General features: G+C 39.9%; 1 protein-coding gene across 2 annotated transcripts in view; it reads right to left on the bottom strand.

The window, feature by feature from the left end:
• Window positions 1–6,020: 6,020 nt before the first annotated feature.
• Window positions 6,021–11,314, bottom strand: part of BAG4 (BAG cochaperone 4) — a 37,671-nt gene continuing 32,377 nt past the window's right edge. For both annotated transcript variants that reach the window (XM_066235567.1, XM_066235564.1), the window contains 3 exons: window positions 10,149–10,403; window positions 8,469–8,723; window positions 6,021–7,826 (listed from right to left, as the gene is read on the bottom strand). In XM_066235567.1, coding sequence (XP_066091664.1) covers window positions 7,344–7,826; window positions 8,469–8,723; window positions 10,149–10,403 — 993 coding nt within the window. In that variant the 3' untranslated portion in view covers window positions 6,021–7,343. The remainder of the gene's footprint in view (window positions 7,827–8,468; window positions 8,724–10,148; window positions 10,404–11,314) is intronic.

Genomic DNA, 11,314 nt, shown 5'->3' with positions numbered 1-11,314 from the left:
TGATTTTTAGAGAGAAGGGAGAGAGAAAGTAACATCCAGCTGTCATTCCACTTACTTATGCACTCATCGGTAGGTTCTTGTGTGCGCCCTGATAGAGGACCAAACCCACAACCCTGGAGAATCAGAAACCTGCTCTGATCAATGGAGCTACCTGGCCAGGGCTAAAACCCTATTTTAAACACAGGAGTGAAAATTATCCAGATAGTAGTCCCTTCCCAAGTTCAGATTTAAAATAGCTATCACACTCCAAGAAAGATAATAATAATTAAACAGAGTAGTCAGAAAACAATTTTGAGTCCCTAGTATAACACTGTAAAAAATACAAGCAAGAACTACTAGACACCTGACAAAAACACTCTGACATGAAAAAGATGGAGATCAAAAAGAAAGAAAAAGAAATTTTGGAGAAATCCATTATTCAATAAGAATATCAAGAAATTATCATTAGGCCCTGGCCGGTTGGCTCAGTGGTAGAGCGTTGGCCTGGCGTGCGGAAGTCCCGGGTTCGATACCCGGCCAGGGCACACAGGAGAGGTGCCCATCTGCTTCTCCATCCCTCCCCCTCTCCTTCCTGTCTCTCTCTTCCCCTCTCACAGCTGAGGCTCCATTGGAGCAAAGATGGCGTGGGCGCTGAGGATGGCTCTATGGCCTTTGCCTCAGGCACTAGAGTGGCTCTGGTCGCAACAGAGCGATGCCCCTGATGGGCAGAGCATCGCCCCCTGGTGGGCATGCCGGGTGGATCCCGGTCGGGTGCATGCGGGAGTCTATCTGACTGCCTCCTCGTTTCCAGCTTCAGAAAAATAAAAAAATTAAAAAATAAAAAAAAAGAAATTATCATTAATATTCTAAGGGATATAGGATGCTACAACCACAAACAAAAGCAAAATCCCATAAAGAATCACAGAAATAAATTCTTAAAACTTAAAAATATGATAGAAGAGCCTGACCTGTGGTGGCGCAGTGGGATAAAGCAGTGGTCCCCAACCTTTTTTGGGCCACGGACTGGTTTAATGTCAGAAAATATTTTCACAGACCACCCTTTAGGGTGGGACGGATAAATGTATCACGTGACCAAGACAAGCATCAAGAGTGAGTCTTAGACGGATGTAACAAGAGGGAATCTGGTCACTTATTTAAAATAAAACATTGTTCAGACTTAAATATAAATAAAACAAAAATAATGTTATTTATTCTTTCTCTGCGGACCGGTACCAAATGGCCCACGGACCGGTACCGTCTGCAGCCCAGGGGTTGGGGACCATTGGGATAAAGCATCAACCTGAAACACTGAGGTCACCGGTTCAAAACCCTGGGCTTGCCTGGTCAAGGTACATATGTGAGTTGATGCTTCCTGCTCCTCCCTCTTCTCTCTCTCTCCTCTCTGAAAATTGAATAAATAAAGTCTTAAAAAAACAAACTTAAAAAAGATTGTATTAGTTTAAAAATAAAAATAAATAAAAAATAAAAATATGATAGAGAGCCTGACCTGTGTTGGCACAGTGGATAGAGCACTGACCTGGACACTGAGATCGCCAGTTGGAAAACTCAGGCTCACCCAATCAAGGCACATACAAGAAGCAATCAATGGGCCCTGGTCAGTTGGCTCAGTGGTAGAGCATCGACCTGGCGTGCAGGAGTCCCGGGTTTGATTCCCGGCCAGGGCACACAGGAGAAGCGCCCATCTGCTTCTCCACCCCTCCCTCAGCCAAGGTTCCATTGGAGCAGAGTTGTCCTGGGCACTGAGGATGGCTCCATGGCCTCTGCCTCAGGCGCTAGAATGGCTCTGGTTGCAACAGAGAAACGCCCCAGATGGGCAGAGCATTGCCCCCTGGTGAGCATGCCAGGTGGATCCCGGTGGGGCGCATGCAGGAATCTGACTGCCTCCCCATTTCCAACTTCAGAAAAATTCAAAAAAAAAAAAAAAAAAAGAAAGAAAGAAAAAAGAAGCAATCAATGAACAACTCAAGTTGAAGTGACTAAAGTTGATGCTCCTCCTCTTTCTCTAAAAAATCATCAATACAATTTTTTTAATATGATAGAAGAAATGTAAAATTCAAAAGTTGGAAGATAAAGGTGAGTAAACCTGCCACAAAGTAGAGCAAAAAATAAAAAACAGAGAAAACATAAATAAAAAAGTCTAAGCGGTCTATAACAGAAATAGCAGGAATTCTAGAAAGATAACAAAGATTAGGTTGCTAGAGGGGGAAAATTAACAAACAAGAAAAAAATAAAAATAAATTCTTAGGACTTAAGGGCATGAACTTTCAAAATGAAATGTGTCCAACAAAAAAGAGAAAAACTGACCCACACTGAAGCTATACCAAAGGAAGCTTCAGACCAGAGAGGACAAAAATACCCTACAAGCTTTCAGAGCGAAAAAACTGGGTTTCATACAAAGGCTCTTGAAAACACATTTTCAAATATGCAAGGTGTAAAATATTATGTCCCATGCATCCTTTTCTCCGGAATCTATTGAAGAATAATCACTACCTAAATAAGGAAATAAGCAGAGAAGACAGGCTACAGAAAACAGGAAACCAAGAGGATGAACAGAAGACCCCAGCATGAAAGTATGCACCAGGAACATACCAGTTCTTCAGTCAGAAGGCTCTAGGACAGACTTCTTCCACTTGAAATAGATAAAATATACATCTGAGCATCTGAAGATAAGATTTAGACAAATGTTGGAGAGTTTGAAGTCAAATTAGTCATAAGTGCATAAAACAATATAAATAAGACAAATGATTAATTGCAGGGAAAACAAATGTTTGTTCCGGAAAGCTGAAGTAGTCACAGTTTTACTACATGACTGAGCTCTGGTTAGCATTTACAGTCAACAGAATTACCACATACCTAGATTGAGAAGTTGGGGGGATGAGGACTCAGATGTGTATATATTAGAGGCAGAGAAATAAGCCCAAACTTTCATCCTCTATAATAAAAAATAAGTAGAAATGATCTAAAAGTGATAAATCAAGAAGCTATTGAAAAATACGGGGAAAAAATTTTAATTTATTTGTTGATTTGAGAGAGAGAAACACTGATTTGTTGTTTGACTTACTTGTGTATTCACTGGTAGATTCTTGTATGTGCCCTGACCAGTGATGGAACCCATAACCTTGGTGTACTGGGACAGTGCTTTAACCCAGTGGTTTTCAACTGTGAGTCAGACTGGTGGATATAAAACACTGCTCTAACCAACTGAGCCAACGGGCCCGGATCAACTCTTAACTTTTTAGAAAGATGAGAAAAAGAAAAATTCTAGTCAACTATCCATCCCCCAAAAAACTTTTTTTTTAAATTATAGGTAAATTTTATTTCTAGGGAAGAAGATTAAAAAGTTAACTTCTCCCTGAGTACAGTTAGTGAAGAGGCTGAGCCGGGCTCCAACTCAGGCTAGCTGGAACATTTTCTCTACGGCAGGGTTCATTTTCCTACTGAATTCTCCACAGAGATGAGAAACCTCTGGTCCTGCTCTGCTTCCAGGCCGTATTAGTATCACTCCCTCTGCAGACTTCATTCAAGATGTCCACACTACGATAAACTAGAATTACTTTGGCACTGAGATGTCCTCCATTCTCCTTCAAATGCTGGTATTAACTCTGTGGCACTACACAACAGTCATTCTGTTTATAGAATTAAAATGAATTCTCGGAAGCTAACTTTCCACCGTCCCAGATGACTGGTAACCCAGTAAAGTAATTCAGTTGAAGAACGAACATGCTGAGATGGCACTGTCCGACCTGTGCCTATAGCCGCCTGGAAGAGCCTGGAAGACCCCAAAAAACCCTTTTATAAAAATCCCAATTTAGGCCCTGGCCGGTTGGCTCAGTGGTAGAGCGTCGGCCTGGCGTGCAGGAGTCCCGGGTTCGATTCCCAGCCAGGGCACACAGGAGAAGCGCCCATCTGCTTCTCCACCCCTCCCCCTCTCCTTCCTCTCTGTCTCTCTCTTCCCCTCCCACAGCGAGGCTCCATTGGAGCAAAGTTGGCCCAGGCGCTAAGGATGGCTCCATGGCCTCTGCCTCAGGCGCTGGAATGGCTCTGGTCGCAATAGAGCATTGCCCCCTGGTGGGCATGCCGGGTGGATCCCGGTCGGGCGCATGCGGGAGTCTGTCTGACTGCCTCCCTGTTTCCAACTTCAGAAAAATACAAAAAAAAATAAATTAAAAAAAATCCCAATTTAATCAAGTCTTAAAACTTTTTTAAAAACCTGCATGCTTTTAACAGTTACATCAACCAACTAAAGAAGTATTTCTGAAACCCTATTTTAAAAGCATTTCAAAGAATTCCACACCAAAAATGTAGAGATAAGTATAACCCACCCCCCAAGTATTGCATTAGGGTTTGTCTAAATATTCATATTGGTGTTTATACTTGGGACATAGTGACTTATTATAAAAAAGACATAGTTGTGTTTAACATGCCAGATCTGGGTAACTTTATTCAAGATTTTGACAAAAATTATCCCCAAAGTAATATAAATTTAGATACTTTTAAAAAGTCCAGAGGTGAAATTTCAAGAAAATTTTGAATTCAGTCTGGAGTCAATACTAAGTCAAAACTGAACCAAATCCACAAATACTATACTTTCTTTCATAAGTTGATTATATTTTCTGAAACAGGTTACCAATCTAGTTTTCCTTCCTTTGATATTGGTATTTGGAATCATTTTAATATAGTTTACATCTTTAGGTTCTAGGTTTGTACTTATCCTGCATATCTTATTATAATTAAAAATATAAATTCAGAAACAATAACCCTTCCTTACAGCAGAATTCCAATTAATAAATGAAGAATGAGAGAAATAGAAAATCATCATTACACCACCACAGTAGTAACTGACACACAAGCAATACTTGTCAATGAATACACAAATGAATGGGCAAAGGTGTAAGCAGAAACAGGACATTTGCATAGTCTAAAAGTAGCTCCAGCAAAGAGTCATCACAAAGGTAACAGTAATTTTCAGTCGAGAATCCTAGCAGACACCACCTTAGGTAGTAATTAAGGTTAACAACACCAGAAATACATTACAAAATCAGCTGTCATAATATACGGTCACAGACTGGAGGACACTACAGACACATGACAACTATGGGAAAGGCAAGGTGGGATCCTAGATTGGACCCTCAAACAGTAAGTAAAAAGTACATTAGTGAAAAAGACTAAGAAAATCTCTACTTTTTAAACTCTCTACATTAGTTTAATAGTATTGTGTCAAGGCTAATTTCTTACTTTAACAAACGGTCTAAGGTTATATAAGATGTTATCAGAAGGGCAAGTACAATTTTCTAATTTTCATAGAAAAGCCTTAACATTCCTGTACTAGGCCAAAAATTAAAATGCTAGAATAAAATTATCATACATTGTCTCATAAAATCACTCATCCCAACCATAAGACTTAGCCATTATTTTTACTCCATTTCTTCTCATAATCAATTATGATTGTATTGGTTTTCTATTTTTTAATAATGAGAGGAGATGGCTGATAGATTTATTATCACTAATAGGCCTCATGGCATCATTTGGATATCGTAAGAAACTGTTTTTTTTCCCCAATAATATATACTGTATACTAAAACTCACTTCAGGTCTAAAAAGTAAATTATTTACCTAAGTCTCTTGTATACGCTAGCACAGAGCTTCTAAAGCAAGCCCAGCTAAGTAAGACCCTTTCAATATCCTTTCCTTAAATTTGGCTCCAAAATTATTATTATTTTTTTTTATTCATTTTTAGAGAGGAGAGAGAGAGGGAGAGAGACAGAGAGAGAGAGAAGAGAGAGACAGAGAGAGAGAAGGAGGGAGGAGCTGGAAGCATCAACTCCCATATGTGCCTTGACCAGACAAGCCCAGGGTTTTGAACCGGTGACCTCAGCATTTCCAGGTCGATGCTTTATCCACTGTGCCACCACAGGTCAGGCGGCTCCAAAATTATTATTAATGGTAATAAACATCTTTTTATAAAACAGGCAATGATTTCTATGCAATTATTCTAGGGAAGTAAAGATAAACATCAAATCTATCTTTTTAAAAAATTTATTGGTTTTAAGGAAGAAAGGAAAGGAAAGAGAGAGAAACATCAATTTGTTGTTCCACTTATTTAACGCATTCATTGGTTGATTTTTATAACGTGCTGACAGGAAATTGAACCTGCAACCTTTGCACACTGGGACAACGCTCTAACCAACTGAGCTACCCGGCCAGGGCACATCAAATCTATCTTTAAAAGAAAAAAATAATTTCCCACTCTAGCTATGGCTGATTCATTCCCTGAGCATAAATTCTCTTTTACCTTCGTTTTTTTACTATAAACTGAGCTAAAATCTCATAGTGATCTTGATGGTGAAACTAGTATTTCAAATAAGAATAGCCTTCTAAATATAGAGTTGTATTTATTACTTTTAGTTATTCTTTCTACCACTGTGGAATTTAGTTTTTCATCTGTTACCTAGCACAATGCTCCATATGGAAGCAGCACTCCTGAAAAGATAATTAAGGAAGAGAAAAAAGAAATTTTAAAGTGGACCTTTATCCAAATACAATAAAAGAGCAAAAAAGAAAAACGGCCACAAACATTTTCATTCCTATGACCATGCCATTTCCAAATCGCCTTCCACTATCAACATGAAAAGAAGTGGTAAAACTGTAACCTAACGATCTATACAAAAAAAGAGACAGTGTACCTCAGGAATTCACTACACATTGCAATATATTCAAGTGGTGAAAAGATAAAAATTCATTCAGAAATGCCATACTATCTGGCTGTCAATATAGTCTCTTGAATAATTATATTAAACACATTACTACAAAATGTACCAAGAAGTATAGAGTAATACTATATTTGTGAACTGCAAATAACAAAACAAAACAGAGGTCCAACAAGGCTAAAGTCCAAGCTGTAATTACACATGATGTGTGCTGAAAGCAGTCACAATGTACAAAAATGTGACAATCTAAAGTTTTAAAAAACAGAACCTGTTTGTCTGAGATTATATCCAGTCTCCTGTGGTAGGTTCCTGATATGCCTGTTACAGTGTATTTCCCTCCTGCTGATAAGAAGCAGCTGGCAGACAGATATCCGTACGTTTCTTAAGGAGTAAGTCTACTTGGCACTATTGAAAACTCCATAGTTTCCTATTACATTCATTGGTCTGAAAACTGAAAATAACTCATAACGAAAATGTTTTTCCAAGTCCTTTACCAGTTTTGTAAGTTTTAAATCAAAGGGAAGTTGGAATGTATTGCTTCTTGTCATCAACAGGCATTTCAAAAAGAGGGTAATTAACCAAAATCAAGAGTTTTGATCAAGTTAGTAACAGGCTTCCCCTTTGTTCTAAATCCTTTCATAATCCTTTTTTTTCCAATTTTTCCAGTATGGCCTGGATTTTACGAACAGCTTCTTTCCTGGCCTGTCGGACAGAGTCCTGGCCCCCAGTTTCAACTGAATCCAGTTCCAGAAGTTCCTTGGTTAGCATCTCTTCCAGAAGCCTGTACGCTTTGTCTGTCTTTTTTCCTACGAATTCTTCTACTTCTTGCTCAAGATACTGGACCTTCTCCAGCACGTGTATGATTTTTTTAATACTTGGTGGAGTACCTTCATCTGAAGGTAAGCCCTCTTCAGGACTGTTCCTTTGCTCTTGATTTCTGGGATGTTTGTTGGTGGCATTACCGTACAGCTGAGGCTCAGCGCTATACTGGACTTGGGAATCCAAAGGGTCTGAATGATCACTGTTCCTTGTGCCCGAGGACTCATACTGACGGACACTGCGAGGGAAGCTCCGCCGGCTCACACCGTGATCAGACTGGCTATAGGAGTACGAGGAGTCCTTGGAGTGGGAGAGCAAAGGGGGAAAAAGCTGTTTTAATGAGAATCCATCGACATCAGATTTGTCAGCCTACATCTTTTACCTGACCAGGAAGGTACATGAAAAGATTCCCCACCAATAAAACTGGACCTCCCTCATTAATGAACTGAGAAAAACAGCCCTAAAAAGATAAAAGGATGTGCCCTGTCAAATAAAAGGCAGAGATTTGCTGAGTATAATGGCTGGAATCTACCTGAGACAGGTCATCATCACGAACACTCATAATCTACCCTTACTACCTCACACTCCACTGCCTTAATAAACAGAAATTAATTTATCTAAGATCTTGAAAAGGAACCTAGTCACAAACAAATGATGTTCAAGTCTTTGGTTTAATTAAACCATACAATTTCATATTGGTTTTGTCTTCTATTTATAGATTGAGGTAATAAATACAATCTTTGATTTTGTTTAACATTCAGATAGTACTATAACAGTAAGTGAGCTTTTTCTTTTCTAAGGAAACTGGGCTAGGCAGAGCTATAGGTAGTAAGTCACCAGCTTTTTGCAACTAGTCCCCACTTAACAAAGACCAATGCAGAGTTTCATGTTGTGCTTTCTTAACTTCCTAAACATTGAACGAACAATGTTTGCATCTCCCACCTTGGGCTGCTGTGGGGGTGGTGACGGAGGTGGCTGAGGGGAGCCACTGCTTGGCCATGGTGAAGCACTTTCACTCATGTAGAGCCTCCCAGGTGGGGCGGAGGGCGCAGCTGAAGGCCAGGGGTAACGGGTTCCCATTCCATAAGCACCAGGAGAAGCCCACGAGTCCTCTTGTGGTCGTACGGACGGTCCTGGTTGTGGAACACTACGATTACCATCCCCATAAGGATAATGGGGCAGGCTCATTCCAGGGTTCTAGATTAAAGGGAAGGAAATACGCTGGTCATTGCTAAAAAAACAAACAAACAAAAAACCCCTCCAAAATCTTAAAAAAGGTAATGAAAATATTCTTGTATGTATTAACAGATTCTGAGATGCTCCGTCTCTCCTTAACAGGGTATATTTTAGCTACTGCTTGGCTAAATTATAGCATCTCTGATCAAATATAGTCATTTCTTCAACCCTAAAAAAGCTTCATTCCAAAGATACCAGATTTGCTGATGATCAGACTCAGAAGGAACAGGGCCTCAAAGTCAATGGCTGAAGCACAAGCCTGCCCCGTGCACAATATAAGTAGACACATATAAGAAAGCAGAAACAAAGACATGTGTGGACCAAAAGGGGCCACATACTAAATCTGACAAGCTCAGGGGAGGCCTTATAAACTCAGAGGTCTAAAGTAACCACATAGGATGGTCTGGAATGGAAACTTCCATACTGAAAGCAATGGGTAGTCATGTCCTAGGCCAGTATCTTCCTTGACAAAGGTCAATCTTTACCTTAACTGAGCCTGTCTATTGTCTTTTTGCATCTACAAGAACATACCCTTAAAATGCCAGAGTAATCTCCCACCAGAACACTAGACTCGTCATTGTCATCTTGTTCCCTGGATACCACCTCTGTATTCCGTAAATGTTAGCTGTTAACTATCCTATACCCATCAATGTAAATAGTCTTTGTCTATCCATGTTACTTTTTATCCAATCTCAGATATTTCCCCACTTGGTTTCTCCCACCTCCCTCATCTGTCACCAGTGGATTTCATGTACCCCATTAAGTCTCCTCTTCTGATTTAATATATAAAATAAGGTACAAAACTGCCATTCTCTGGAGCATTTTCTCAAGCCATTGAGATTTTGCTTCCCAGCAATCGTCATCAGTTTGGTTCAAATAAAATCATAAAAATTCTCTACATGTTTGGATGTTTCTTACGTAAACATATTAGAACCCTTCTTAAAGTGATCAGAGAAATAAACATGGCATCATTTATAAAATATTAAAAAATATAACCCTCCCCCCCAAAAATATACAGACCGTATTTTTTGCTCCATAAGACACACTTTTTCCCCCAAAAGTGGAGAGGAAAATGCCCGTGTGTCTTATGAAGCAAATGTTCATTTTTTTTTAGCTGCTGCAGGTTCCTGGACAACTAGAAGAGTATTTGAACATTAAAGTCTCTTCTCATTTGTTAATAACAGCACTAATGGTTGTTAATACTGCTGTTGAGTTTACATTGCTGAAATATTATTGTGCTATATTTTATTAAATATTTTAACACACCATTTGGTTCAGAATATATTTTTCTTATTTTCCTCCTTAAAACCCGAGGTGTGTCTTATGGTCAGGTGCGTCTTACGGAGCAAAAAATACGGTAAATAAACCCAACAGAAGAATGTTCACCTGTGAAGCAGGGTACCCTGGAACCTGCCCCCTAAGAGGAGGTGCTTCAGCCTGGCAGTCCTGCTGGGGATACATCCAACGAGAGACTGGGGTTGGGCTGTTGCTAGGTGAACGGTAAGTGCTCGGAACATCTGTGGAGTAACTGGTCTGAGAATATCCAGGTGTATAATAAGCCCCAGAGTAGGAGGTAGTATTTGTCCCAGAGCCAGTGGGGTATGGTGGGCCATATGCTCCATTTGTATAAGAATTCAAACTCTGTAAAAAAGCAGAGTTGAGAAAAAATAAGATGAGTAGAGGAACTGAAATGCCTTGATTTAATGCCCAACTTTGAAAACTTTAGGAAGAAAAGAGATCAGTAACTAATAAAAATACGAACTACTAGCAATCTTTGAAGCATTCTTTCTTTCACATGTTAATAATCACATACCATAATTAAACTCAGATGATCGCTGTAGAGTCTGTGTCAGAACAATGAGAGAGTACACGGTGATGAGATGCCTGCGAGCAGAGCTTCCAATCCACACATCCCGTAAGTACAGCTAACAATTAGCCCTAACAGCAGAAAACTTACAGACTGGGGAGGGGATTCTGGGAAGAGTAGGGTAATGGATAAAGAAGAAAATAATCATAATACAAAAGAAAGGACTTAGCTCTGCTAGAGGCTCCGAATATATAAAATCATAAACTTGTCTTGCAGGGTTATGAAAATTAAATGAGATGACATATAGAAAATGCTTAATATAGCCTAACCAGGCAGTGGTGCAGTGGATGGAACTTTGGACTGGAATGCAGAGGACCCAGGTTCGAAATCCTGAGGTCACCAGCTAGAGCATGGGCTCATCCAGCTTGAGCATGGGATCATACATATGACCCCATGGTTGCTGGCCTAAACAAGGTGTCACTCGCTCTGCTGTAGCCCCCTGGTCAAGGCACATATGAGAAAGCACAACAAAGAACAACTAAGGTGCTGCAACAAAAAATTGATGTTTCTTATCTCTTTCCCTTCCTGTCTGTCCCTATCTGTCCTTATCTCTGTCATTAAAAAAAAAGAGCCTGACCTGTGGTGGCGCAGTGGATAAAGCGTCGACCTGGAATGCTGAGGTTGCCAGTTCGAAACCCTGGGCCTGCCCGGTCAAGGCACATATAGGAGTTGATGCTTCCTGCTC

This window comes from Saccopteryx bilineata, chromosome 6 (genome assembly GCF_036850765.1).
Source record: "Saccopteryx bilineata isolate mSacBil1 chromosome 6, mSacBil1_pri_phased_curated, whole genome shotgun sequence".
NCBI classification, from domain to species: Eukaryota; Metazoa; Chordata; class Mammalia; order Chiroptera; family Emballonuridae; genus Saccopteryx; species Saccopteryx bilineata.
The sequence above is the reverse complement of the archived record's forward strand: the minus strand, read 5'-3'. Positions and strand labels throughout refer to the sequence as shown.